At 41.4% G+C, this 14,133-nt stretch overlaps 1 protein-coding gene across 3 annotated transcripts in view; it reads left to right on the top strand.

Moving 5' to 3' along the window:
- neo1a (neogenin 1a) overlaps positions 1-14,133 on the top strand; it is a 213,202-nt gene that overhangs the window by 141,313 nt on the left and 57,756 nt on the right. For all 3 annotated transcript variants that reach the window (XM_088004157.1, XM_088004156.1, XM_088004158.1), the window contains exons 6-7: positions 4,518-4,672; positions 6,146-6,266. In XM_088004157.1, the coding sequence (XP_087860283.1) occupies positions 4,518-4,672; positions 6,146-6,266 (276 nt within the window). The remainder of the gene's footprint in view (positions 1-4,517; positions 4,673-6,145; positions 6,267-14,133) is intronic.

Here is a 14,133-nt window from a genome sequence, read left to right as displayed (position 1 = left end):
CCTCCTCCACATTCATATTGATGTTTTCTTTCTATTCTTTCTACGCCGGAGTTTCTTTTGTGGTCGTTTCATTCTGCCTCTGTCAAGATTTCTCTTTCATTAGACGGGGATTATTTGTGTTCCAAAACAAGTTTGCTCATTTGGAGAGATTTGTGCTCTCGGCGTCTGGTGAAGAAGAGACGAACTCTGCCCGTAGGAAGCGCTCTGCGTCAGATCGCATCACGATTGCTGGAAACGTTGAATTGAAATAGCGAGTCACGGCTGCAGACAGATCAAAGACATTTCTGAGTTTGATGAGTGGAGACAACTGTCAGCTGATCAAATATGCCCCTGACATACACATTTTACCCTCTTTTAATGCCGTGTAAAAGTACGTACACCTTTTGAACTTTTTTTTTTTGGTCACTTCGCAATTACACTTGATGTATTTCGTACAGCTTTATGAAATAGACCTTTATGAAGTGGTGTCTAATTGAAAAGACGTCATTAAAAATAATTTTAAAAACCCCTGCTGTCTGCTGTCTGGTCATTGATGTTCTCTAAGAGACCTGTAAGGTAATTGAATATAGTTGCACTCTGAATACAAAAGCGTCTCACTGTCCTTTGAATTTCACTTGTAGTCAAGTTAGGGTTATTTGTAGCATATTTCAACAAGTAACGTCAAAGTGCTTCAGATGTTAAAAACAGCACAATAATCAATTATGAAACTAGTTGCAAACATGTATCATCTTAGGATAATCATTATCAAAAATATTCATTATGTTCCAGTTGTTATTAATCAAAGACGACTCTAAACAAGTGGGAGTTTAGCCTTCATCTAAAAGGACTCAGTGTTTCATCATCCTTGCATTTTTCTGGACGTTTGTTCCAGTTTAGTGGAGCATAAAAACTGAATGCTGATTCAGTATGCTGGAGAGATCTGCAAGGTTGATATAACGGTGAAAAGAGCTCTAATTTAACTTGGTGCCAAGCCATCCAGAGATTTATAAACTAACAAAGGTGTTTTAAAGTCCATTTTCTGAGCTACAGGGAGCCAGTGGAAAGGTTTTAGAAGATTCTTCCTGGTTTTAGTCAGAACGCGAACAACTGCGTTCTGGATCAGCTGCATTTGTCTGTTTTTTTTGTTGTTTTTGTTCTTTTTTAGGCAGACTTCTATTGACAGATATTTTTTTCACTTCTAACATGTGGAAAAGTGTCTCGTTTTCTATATTTTTGAACTTGTTTTAAGACTGGTATTTTTCGCAGTGTCGTTTCTCGCTCCAATAACCGAAGCTGTAACAAAACATTTCTGTCATTCACTGCTTTATTTTAGTTTTTAGGGAAAAAAATCCATATGAAATGCAGGAAAGTTTCTTGTTGTAGCAAGAGAAAGTGTGAAAAAGTTCACGGGTGCGAGCACTTCAGCTATGTGCTGTAATTTCTGTGAAAGGCACAAGAAATAGAAAAGCAAATGACTATTTAAAGACGGTTATTATGCAGGTTGTTGCACTAAGAGGCACAACACACATTCCCCCGTATGCGTCCTGCAACAACCTCCTTCCCCCTCCCCTCGTTGCTTCCAGCCACCCAAAAGCCTATATTGGTATATTTAGGCGTTCCTCCTCATTGCTCAGTCCAATAGGTTCCAAATGTCTGAACTCCATTTAGAGAAAATGGTGCATGGCTGCTTGGTTGGAGAGAGGGAGAGGCGATGGCTGAAGATGGAGAGATAGAGGGGGAGTTATGGAAAGCTTAAGGGCTGGGTGGGTAGTAGAGAGAGCATTGAGTCTGAGTAGATGAAGGGAGCCTGTGAGTAGCAGTTGGCATCAAAACCCAGAGATTCAGAACCAGAACATACACAGTATCTGCCCAGACACAAACTCTGAAGCAAAGATATGGACCGGGACAGCGTAGATGTACAGGAACATGTGGTTAGACGCCTCAGCAGCTAATTTAACAATCCCAACCCACATCATCGGTAAAAAGAGGAGAAACGGAAAGAAAGAAGAAAAAAAAAAAAACTGGTGTCCATATTGAAAACTGCCCACAAACACAAACACTGACTCACCGCTGCTTTCAGAGCCGTGTTCCCGACACACCAAAGGAAATCAGCGATTCCACCTGTCTCTGCTGCACACCTACTTAAGGCAAATATCCAGAGGACGGCACACTGTGAAACACATTATTCACGCCTCAAACACACACTCCGCGGGGCCTCGCATGGAACGGAGGCGCACAGCAGGGTGGCGGTTGTCATGGCGGTATGACGCGTCGCCGTCCTCATTACCGTCCTCGTGTCAGTCTTCGGAATTCATCACAGCGGCTCGCGGAGCCATCCAGACACTTATTAGTCATGGAGAGTGGGGACACTTTCTGCTTTCTGCTGCTGGGAGCCGCATGAAAAATGCAGCGTACCGTACGGAAAGGTCGGAGATTAAGTCGTATGTTTATGGAAAAGGAGAATTCGGTATCGTCCTGGGATAACCTGCCTACCGGATTGCGTTCATGTGGAGGATTCCCCGGATATCATTTGTCCATCTAGAGCAGCTATTAATTTTTATTAGGACGAAGAAGCCACGGTCCAGAAATCGAGAAAGAAAGATTAATCGTCACACAAATAATTGAGATTAACGACGGCGCGGTTTCTTCGGTTCATTCTGATCCCGCTCGTACTTTTTATTAGTGGCATTATCACCTTCTATTTCAAAAATATCCCAACAGAACGCTATACGTTGTTGTTTTTAAATGCTTGTTTTTTTCCAGAATTATTGAGAAGTTTGTCTTTGCAAAAGAAAAAAAAAAGTTTGAATGTTACGATTTATACGCCTGAAAGAAATAACTGCAGAACTGAAATCGACCTGTAAATGTGACATTTGTCAATCATTAAACCAATCAATCAAGCTTATTTCTATCCATTTAGCTTCAAACAACCTAAACATTGATGAAGGTTTTTACATGTTGAGGAGGTTCAACCAGCCTTTTGGTGCAGACATGCTCTGTTTTAATGTGTGTGTAGTTTGTCACTGCGCAGAGTCGCTGGAAAGTCTTAAAAAGTTCTTGGATTCGTGTTCATGTAATCCTCAAGCGGATCAACACGTGAATCATACACTGACCATTTTGGATCCCTTCCAGAAAAAAAGCAGACAATTAGACAGCCTAAACACAAATAAAACAGGTAAAAGATTAAACTGTAACTAAAAGTTAACAAACCTGAAATAAAACACCAGACTCCACTGAAAATGTTTTTATTACCCTCTACCGTGAATCGGAACCGTTTAAATAAGCCGAGCTGGACCGAGTTGAACCCCACACCTCCTTCCCTCGCTGACATTTTCTGGTGTTTAACATGTGAACCAGAAAGAACGTCTTGCAGTCGTTTATTGTTCAGCTTCTATTAAGTTGCCCCGCTCCCTCAGGCATTGCTCCATGTGCTGCAAGTGGAGCAGGGGAAATACGCACCAGATGTGCAGAGGGTGCATCTCCAGCGCGGAGAGGAATGAGCCTGTTTTTGAACTGGAGCAATTGTTCCTTCTTCAAAACCGTCTCAAGTGGATGAAGAATGGCTGTGTCCGCCAACGCATGTGTGTCGGAGTAAATTAGCCATCGCTGCATCAAGCGGGGAGGGGAGAGGGCGAAGGGAGATGAAGACTTGACCTCATAACCCGCTGCTACACTGTATTAAGCAGGGGGGGAAAAAACGGACCTCGTCCTCCCACCGCCGCTAATAACCAATCATCTTGTGCGGATTAACGCAAAATAGATGCTAATAACTCTCTATCAGAGAGGCCCAGGAGGATGATGGGAAAGCGTTAGAAGCCACAACTCGGCAACAAAACACTCGTTTAAATTGTGGTCGGTGAGGTCGCGGCTTATCACGAAATTCGCAGAGGCGGTAAAACGCACACACACACCACACACACACACACACACACGAGCGCGGCCGTGTTTCTTCCCCCACAACACGTACAGTCCAATTACAGCGAGAGGACGAGGCCCGGGCCCGGCGCTCCCTCTGACCTTGTTCCAGGACAGATTGATGAGGCACCGTATCGCCCCAGCAGATCAAATATCTCCTTTCTGGCCCTCATTACCAGGTCTTGGAGAGATCTGCAAGTGCCCCGCTCAGACAGCGGATCATGCTGTTCTGGTAGCCGAGCGGCAGTTATTTTTCATCCATTTCTGCATAAATAAAAGCAGAGGTCACCGAACCTTTCATCCACGCGCTAAAGCAGACACAGCTGGCCCGACGAAGCAGGAAATAATTAGATAGCTTTTTTTTTTTTCCTTTAACTTGGCTTGTTTGCTTTTGTTTTGATCATGTAATTAAAGAGGGAGGGGGGGAAGCATGGGGATCGTTTGATGTGGAGCGTTCCGGTGCAGACAGCGCAGAAATTGATTTGGATTTCCCTGGTCTGCGCCGAAAAACTGGAAGTCGGAAGTTTACGATGAAAAGATGATGAGCGGTGTTTGTCCTCTGTTTTTTTTTTTTCTTTTAAATAAAAAAACATTAAACCCGTTTTTTCTTCTGGACTCCGCAGTTCCTCCTCAGTTTGTGAAGCGGCCCGCCAACATCTACGCCCACGAGTCCATGGACATCGTCTTCGAGTGCGAAGTTTCGGGCTCGCCCGCCCCCACCGTTAAGTGGGTCAAGAACGGAGACGCCGTCATCCCCAGCGACTACTTCAAGATAATTGTGAGTTCACTTTGTGCTTGATCAGTACCTCACTGTAAGTACTTGCTGGCAGATTTATTCCGTTTTTGCCTTTTTTTCACAGTTGCATATTTCAGATCATCAAATGAATCTTTTATATTTCCGTGGAGGAATTTTGGAATGTGGCAGAATCTCTTTGGAAGACTTTCAAGCATGAGCAGTCTGTTCAAGGTCACTCCACAGCATTTCAATCAGATTTAGCTTCAACTTCAAAACCATTTAATTAGTTTTTTATTTATGATTTTGCTTAAACTGCTGGTGCGCTTTGGATCGCTGTTCAGAAACATAACCCAAGTTTACGCGAGTAGAAACTGAGCGCTGAAAATTGTCTTTCAGGATTTTCCAGTAGAAATCAGAAATCGGAGCTCCATCAATTAAATCTTGTCACTCAAGGTCATGTGGCAGCCAAAGCAACCTCTGACTGTCACCCTACCGCCACCATGTTTAACTGTCTGTAAGATGTTTTTTTCTGAAATGCTGTTACTAATATTTTCCAAAAAGTCTTGTGTATCCTTTTTGGCAAACTAAGCAGTATTTTGTGTCCCTTTAGTTCAGCAGTAGCTTTGATCAGGGATGCACTGATCACCGTTCCATTTAGATCTTTAAAAAGCAGATTCTGATTTTGACAGATACTGATTTTATTTTATTTTTTTACTTTTTTCTCATAACTAACTACATAGTGTGTCAGTATAGCAACAAAGCTGCTAAGTCAGCATCAGGGAGGCGAGTATTGTTAGGATGTGACCCGGTGGACGAGGTCTAGCAGTCAGCTGTCTCTCACAGCAGAGCAAAAAGGTTTCAGTGATGGATTTTCAGACGTTTGCGGAGGTGGATAAGATCGGTAGATAAAATTTATTTCATGTAATCACATGTAAGAATTGGACAGTCAACTAAAATTAAGAAAATAGGCACCAATCGGCGAACTGATCGATCGATTCACCCCTACTTTTGGTATCGGTGCTGTCCTATCGATGGCATTTTGCTCAGATTCTTTGAAATCGTTGTCCCTGACCGAGCCATGTAAGGCCCGCAGTTCCTTAGATTTTGATCTGGATTGATTTGTGACCTCCTGGATCAGTTGACGACTCACTCTGGGAGTAATTTTGGTAGCTCAATCTCTCACTCGAGCAACAACATTTCATACTTTACAAACTCATAAGAGCAGAACTCCTTTGAAGTTTTTATTGATTCCTCAAACTCACATTTCACCAGAAAAAAAAAAATCTGCTAGAATAAAATGCACCAACAAACAGAATAATGTCATTTTATTTTTGCGCCTCTAAGATGGTGAACAAACGTCTCTGTTCTTGCGGAGTATGTCTTGGCTTTGGCACTTTCTTTCAGCCTACTTCACATTGTCAGAGATGTTTTGTTTCAGTAATTTCTTGATTCTACAGATCTGACAGTTGTACTCTTTTATTTCTATCTCTCTTGCCCTCATCCTTTACTCTGCAGAAGGAGCACAACCTGCAGGTTCTGGGTCTGGTCAAGTCTGACGAAGGTTTCTACCAGTGCCTGGCAGAAAACGATGCCGGCAACATCCAGTCGAGCGCGCAGCTCATCATCTTAGATCACGGTACGCCACACACTGAGACAAATAGTGTGCAAATCACATTTGTTAGCTCGGGAAAGATGAATCAACTCCTCCTTGGGAAGATGACAAAGCTGCAAAATTGCTACAATGTAATCAATATCACAGCCAGAATCTGATCGGGTTTTCGCACAGCTGCACAAGGTTATTTAGAAATGCAGGCAGGATGAATATCAGCAGTGATTATCTCTTTGCTTGTTACACCTGAGTTTTCACCCAGGGAGAGGAGACTGCTTAATGCTTTACATCTTTGTGAAAATGCTTAACACAATCCCAAACAAAAAACAGAAAGGGCAGTCGGCTGTTTTTGGAGGAAGACGACAGACGTTCTCTTTCCGAAACCTTTCAGACATGAAAGGCCGAGCTGTCGGCTCGCTGTGCTGCGTCGCCTCTTTTAAAGGTGCGGTAATTGATTGTTGAGACTCTGCACATCTGTCGAGATGGAAAACAACAACAATGATAGGAAACCTTAAGGTCCTGTTAAAACAGAGGCGAGTCTAAAAACAGAACCGAACTAAAGGATGTTCTTCTTGCACGCAGTCCGTTCTACATCCAGGGTTACAGAAATGTTTGTGACACTTAAACCCAAAAAAATCCAGAGACGGTGGATTTTCAGATGCTCTTTTAACAAGAAGATGTTGCTCGATAAAATAAAATGATGGAGGAAATAGATCAGGAGAATAATTATAAAGTGTAAGAAAGAAGCAACAAAATCTTTCTGCAGTTCTAGTGCTGACTATAGAATCTCCCTTTGCTTATTTCTGGAAAACACTAATGAAGCTTTTCCACCAACGCGGTCCAGAGTCCATTTCGGTTCTTGAACATTATTGTGAACTAGTGTCACGTGTTTATACTGAAAGAACAATCTTCCCAAACACCAAATCTGATTCCAGTCAGACACAGTGGATTCCTGATCCTTCAACAAACGGTGAAGTCACTCCGTGGTAAAACTGAAGATAATGCAACAGTCAGCATGGTGGCAAGCAGGAGGCGCACAAGCCATCCGCCATCTTGCTTTTACGCTCTTTTTCCGTGTTGTGTCATACCGCCTGTTGGTGACGCATGCTTGGTTCTCAAAGATAGAACAGGCGTCGGCTTTCGATAAAACAGCAAACGATGTCCTAGCATTGTTTAGGATGAGCATTTGATGAGCATATATTGTTTTTCTGTGTATTATTTTGATTGAAAAATATAAATTTTGACAAGATCTTAAGACATTAGTGAGCTTATTCATTATTAGACATTACGTGGTTGCAAATATTTGGTCTGAGCCCATGATTGCTCCAAGGTTACCTGAGATGCTGTTTGATTCTTAACCTCATTGGGTCTTGATTGTTGATCCCTGACCATTAATGCTTGGGATCAGAAATAGTTACGTCTTTATTATCTGCAGTAAGCTGGAGGACATGCTGACACTTCTGCTTATTCACAGTATGGACAATTATATACAGTAAATGTATGAGATATTATGGTAGCCTGGATTTATGAAGCGGTGTGTTTTCAGTATGTGCTAGGAGATGTATCTGTTATGCTCTACTATCTTATCTAGGGCAGGAAAGGTACAGTATGTTGAATGAAAGCAGTCTTCCTTCCAACATATATAGCAAAATCCAAACCAATTCAACAGACTACTAAAAGGTCCAACCCACTTCAATCCCTGTCTTATAAAGAACTTTCTGCTTTTTAAAGTGACTGTAACTTTCCGGCTGCAGCTTAAACACGGCACATTAAAAGCAAAAGATTAATTTCAATTTCCAGGAGCTTCAGAGTGAAACTAAAGGAGGACAAGGACTGGAGATAAAGATCAGATACAAGAGAGATAAATTAAAAAAAGCTAAACAAAAGAAAACATATTAATCGTTTTTTTTTTTTTTCTTGAAGATATTTTTCATTCCATTAACGGCGACGGCAGGAGAAAAACAGAAAAACAACTTGAATTTAAGTGAAACACACTTCTATGAATCACAGAATATGAGCTGGAATATATAATAGTGATAAATGTAATTAAGACAAAGCAACGCTTATCAAGCAGGAATCAGTTTTATTGTCTCTGTCGTATCCTGTCGAGTTCAGTGACAAAGTTTAATCAAGCATGACCCCGGCCCGGCCCGGCTCCACTTGAAGCAGGTGGTAAATGAATGAGCGACTGGTGCCACTCCTGGCTGTGCCGTCCCCACTGATTGGAAAACATTAAGTCAGAAATAATGATGACCCGCAGCTCACTGTGTATTTGTGTTTGACGCTATTGATAAGAGTCAGGCTACTTTACATGGCCCCAAGCCTTTTTTTTTTTTTTTTTTTTTTTGGCTCCATCTCCTTTTTGTTTGAGTTGTAGATAAATGGGATGAATTACAAAGGCAGCTGGCCTTGTACATGGAGATCTGCCTTCAGCAAAGCTTTGAAGTAATTAATCTCTTCTTAATCCACAAAGAAATCACAGAGAATCTTTGCCTTTCTTGCTTCTGTGAGTGTTTACCGCTGCATCGGAGTAAATCTCGCCCGCCTGTACCTGAACCTCCCTAATGTTTTCATCAGTTCACTGCCCAGTAGTCGTCAGAAACTGATTGAAGATTTTGACAAAATGAAGGTTTGGGATGATTTCAATTCAGTTTTCTGACATTTTTCTCCCCTTAAAATTTCACTGATCAGGCATCGTCATTCTCTTCTAATGAAAAAATATGGTACAACTGCAAACTTACAAAGAAGCGGTTGTCCACCTGAACTTATGGTATATTGAACAAAAGTGGCCTGAGAAGGGAGCCATGAGGAACCCCTAATGCCTGGTATGTATTGTTCCATCATATATAGAGAGTAAAATCCAAACCAATTCAGCAGACTATTAAAAGGGTCCAACCCATTTTTTAATCTTCAAACCTTATGGTAAACAGAGTTTTCATGAAACATCCGGTCGACCCAGAAACATGTGGAAGAACATCCTGCAGTCAAATGAGACCAAAGTTGACCTTTCTGGTATGTATCTAAAGCGCTGAGTGTAATGGTATACTTCCAGGATTCTTGTCTTACTGAAGAAAAGCATCCCCAACAGGAAAAGGAAGGAGTTGATAGGATGATAGATGGAGGTAAATACGGGGTAGAAAGTCTATTAGAGTATGTAACAGACCTGAGACGGGCGCAGAGGTTCACCTTGTAGGACAGTAACCCTAAACATACAACAGGAGCTGTAATGGAGTGGTATAGAGAAATGCAAACAACTCTGTTATTTGGAAACAACCTTCTTGTCTCTGTACTGACGCACTCAAAGCAGATCTGTTTACTTCCTGAATGAACACCAAACATAATTCATTGGATTTGAGGTTATTTTTCCACAAATCAAGTGCAGTAGCAATCATATTTCTCTCCATCAAAGTCTCTGTTGACATCTCTTCTGTTCATTTTGACTATGAAAGCATACAGTCCTGAAGCCATCTGTCACCCTTCCTCACACTATTCACTCTTCCTTCCTTTCACAGCCACCTGCTCCCAGCAATAATCCAGCGCACTGGGCTTTGTATTAATTGCGCTCTGTTTGATATCATCTCCTTACATGGACACCTCCCCCCCCCCGTCACAGCTGGACGTCTTTGTCCACTTCACCAACTCTCTGTGGCTGCAGTCAGGTGTCCTGCTCGCACCTGCCGGGCTTGAATCTTTCCAAAACGGGGCCGGGCAAACAACCCGCGCGTCTGGCTGCCTCACCGTCGGCTAAGATAAGCCGGTCGACTCGCCGCTGAGATAAAGTCGTCTTCACCCCCTGCAGGGAAATCGATGGGCGTGGGCTGCATCTAAATACCCAGCGTCTGCGAGTCGGCTAATATTCATTAGTGCCATAATCTTTGCCTCTTGACACCGCCAGCTGCAGTTAAATGTGGATCAGGTGATGAATCCCACTTGTGGGTGTTTGCAGTGGAAAAGAAAAGGTCAGCTGTTAGCGTATGTGTACCAATCTGGATGTTATTTATAGTGATACGTGCTCTGCAACAGTCTTCTTGTGTACGGCAGAGAGCTTAGGCTGCTTACAGTTTGTACTGTTTGTTACACATTACATGCCACAAATCTGCTAACCTGCTAATGAGCTAGCAACGTAGCTTTTTGGAGCGATTTAGCTTTTTTGCTAAATTTAAAAGCACTTAGCTCCTCCTATAATGTCTTCAGATAAATTCTAGAGTGCTAATTTACTTGGCAGTTTTATAATCTTTCAGTTGAATAAAGCTAGAAATGTGTTGAAGTTTTCGTTATTGACTTTTAAAAATGTTTCATGTCTTTAGACCTTTATACTGTTATTTTGAAGTGGGTGAAGATTGTTTACGCAGCAGATCTGTTTCCTCTTCTAACGTTTTCTCTCCCTTTATTGAGGAAGTGGGAATATACAACAAACAACACTTGTATGAACAAAAGTCCAATTGTTTTGAGAGACGTTATAACGTTCTCCTTGTGATACATGAGGATTTTCAATATGTTTGAATTTAGGGCTTTAGCTAAATACTATGCTGCTATAGGGCTTTAGCATTAGTTTAGCTAATGATTATGGCTTTACTAACATTTTAGTTAGTGATTCCTACCACTAAGGCCGATATAGTAAATATTCAGCATTAACATGATTATAACTCACTTTGGATTAGTCAAAACTAGGGCTGAAACGATTCCTCGAATGATTCGAGTACCTCGATTACTAAAATTCCTCGAGAAAAATTTACCTGCCTCGAAGCTTCGTTAATTTATGTTTTATTAGTTAGCGCACCGTGTTCCGGCCGGGACTTCATTTGCGTTGCGCGGAGCTCTCACTTCCGCCTCTGAGTTGTTGACAAAAGCTAAGTCTCAGCGGCATAAAGTCCAATCTGCAAGATTGGCCCGTGGGGATTTTATTGATTGATGATAATGCCCGACTTTTTATCGTTTTTGGGGAACCAATAAGCATCCTTAAAATGACTGGGGAATGCCTGGAGTAGCATTTCTCCTCCGGGGCTGCTGGTTGAAAGCGAACGGCGGGAAGAGCGCTGAGGTGAGCGGATAGACTGAACAGGGCGGGCGGCTGAGTAGCTGATGCTTACCGTGTAAATGTAGCTTTACCGACGAACCGCACAATAAATTTCATATCCCGGTCTGAAGAAACGGGTGGCGGAGCGCATCGTACATGGCTGGTAGATGAGTTTCTGAGTGTGACCAGTGAAGGTGTCGTAAATATCCCGTATTGCTTCCCCCCGTGTTCGTCCCCCGGTCTAACGGTTCGTCAGTCCGCTGGTCTATTTCCTCCCCTCCATCCCATCTTACGTTCTTCATTCGCCCTCTCCTCCCACTCCAGGCGGCATTTCCCGTATTTTCAAACCCAAAGCGTGACAGGTTAGGTGGCAAGGTGAGTTTAATTAATCTATTAAACTCACTGAAGATGAATACATGAACTAAAAGCTGGATTGTAGACATTTTTTATAAGCATATTTGTGAGCCTGCCTCTTTGTTATTAAATTCAATATAATTTCAGATTTTTCTATAGCTTTTCTTCTGGTTAACTTAGAAAGTGAGCTATTTTTGTTACAGGTTAGTTTTCTAAACTACAAGAAAGCAACTGTTAGGGATGCTCAAATGTGAACAATTGGACTGATATTGATATCTGATAGTAACACCGGTATTATGCCAGATTTACCAATATTTCATTTTAGAATTTTTTTTTTTAATCCGATTACTCGATTAATCGTAAGAATAATCGATAGATTACTCGATTACTAAAATATTCGTTTACAACAGCCCTAGTCAAAACCCAAAGAAAGAAAATGAAAGACCTTGTGTTTTGTAAGTGCAGGTGGTATTGTTTTTTTAAAAACAGACTGGTGTAATTTTGTGGCTTGAGTAAGAATTTAATTCATCTGAATGATAAATAAGTACAGAAAAAAGGTCTTTTCGAGTTTAAAAAGTCACAGTCTGAGGATTAGTTTGTGCTATAATGGAATCACTCGAGGTGCTTGGCCGGTCTTGACTCATGTGCAAGATGAGTCAAGTAGTTCCAAACAGATGTGGACAAACAACGGCTCAGACGCTAAAATAAATGACCTCAAGGTGACCTAATTGAACCTTGTCACGCAATCCATTTCCATGTTATTTTTCTCCTTCTAGCCTTTTGTTCTTCTATCCAGACTTTACAGCTTTTTGTTACCTTGATTTTCCAGTTCCAGCCAATTTTTGCTGCAGCTCTAGAAAAAGTTGATGAGGAATCCGTAGTGGGATTTATTCCTTTTTCTCTTCCATATCACCTCTGCCCATGTTTTTTTTCCTCACCATGCTATAAATACAACCTCTAATGGGCGTCGCACTCGTGTTTGATATGCGTTGTCCTCGTGGAGGCCTTATCGTCACAACAATCCTGATGGAAGTTGGTCAGCTGCAGAGAGTATTGCTATTTAAGGGATTATCGTCACATGTCATTTGCAGATGGCATGCAGGAACAACAAGGTATTTTCCAGGCGCATGGGATGCATTTATACGTGCAAACCAAATCAAGTAGGTTGCAATTACTGCTTTAAGGAGACAAGCAGCATTTTTTAAAACTTTATTTTTTACTTTTTCTACAAAGAATACAGAAAGGCTAGGACTGGTTCATTTGGAAAAGTTGGATTTCTATTCAGAGGGAATATATTTTCTTACATGTTTTGATTTGATTCAGAACATTTCTCTCTTCTTGTACATCCAAATGTATAATAAAACAAAGAAGAAAAAATCAAGTCTGCACAGAAGCTTATGAGCTCAAAAAGTGTTAGTATAAACATTTATGACCATAAATGTCTTAACATATTTCAGAAAACATGGGGCAAATTTGCATTTAGAAAGAAAAGAGGTTTTGCTCTGCTATTATTCTCCAGCATAAATTCACGATGTACATCCATTTGCATCTCGATACCATTACTTTTTTCTTTTGTTCCTTCCATTTGCTAAAGTGTGAAACTCCCTGCATCTTTTCTTCGTTTTCGTAGCCGTTCCCACGGCTCGCGTGAATACAAGATGTGGCATGTAAACGATGGGAGTGCGGTGATGTACAGGAAGTTGGACCTGCACTCGCCCACTCATACGGTCGGATTTTCTTGTTCTTCTTGCGTGTTTCAGCTGGGGCTGTTGAAATTCGTAGAGTCAAATGAATTAAAGAAATCCTTTTTAAAAAAAAAAAACATGTTTGCGACTCGAGGCTGTGCAGCAGGAATTTTTCACCCTGATTCAGGTGTCAAGATGACATATTTCTGATGCAAATGCATCTTATGGAGCTTTTTTTATTTTCCTCAGACACGTGGTCCTGCTGCCTTTGATCCCTTCCACCTTTCATTTCTCGCTCTACCTAAAGCACTACTTTATTTCCTTGTTTTACCCTTTCATCACTCTCTGCCACAATTAGTTTCCCCCACTATGGACATTTATTGCAGCAAATGCTAACATGTCATCTCCACCAAAGTTTCCTGCTTTAAACTCCAGATTCCTGTGTGTCTTTACAATCTGAAGCTCTGCTTTGAGATGCTGAGGATTAAACACAGTGTTACTTGATTACTTTATAAAATCAGCAACTTTAGTGTAGATTTTTCTGTGAGTATAAGCATTTTTAGCAACCAAACAACATCTAAATCATTAGATGTTGTTTGCTTTGATGTGGTACATGGAAAGGCGCGCTACTTCTAAGTGAAGCCCACATGCGCTGTGTTTGTAAGCTAATGCATGGCACATTTAATCATTCGTCAACTTTGCCTGAAGCTGCTTTGCTACAGTCGCCATATGAAAAAGGACATGAGATAAAATGCTCTGGTTCTTTCCCATCGTAGTCACAAACAAAATGTGCGTCTGTGTTGATGCTTCATATAAGATAATCTAACATTAATTAGAA

Source organism: Poecilia mexicana, unplaced genomic scaffold, assembly GCF_051168715.1.
Source record: "Poecilia mexicana isolate PSO_F unplaced genomic scaffold, ASM5116871v1 scaffold_3, whole genome shotgun sequence".
NCBI classification, from domain to species: domain Eukaryota; kingdom Metazoa; phylum Chordata; class Actinopteri; order Cyprinodontiformes; family Poeciliidae; genus Poecilia; species Poecilia mexicana.
The sequence above is the reverse complement of the archived record's forward strand: the minus strand, read 5'-3'. Positions and strand labels throughout refer to the sequence as shown.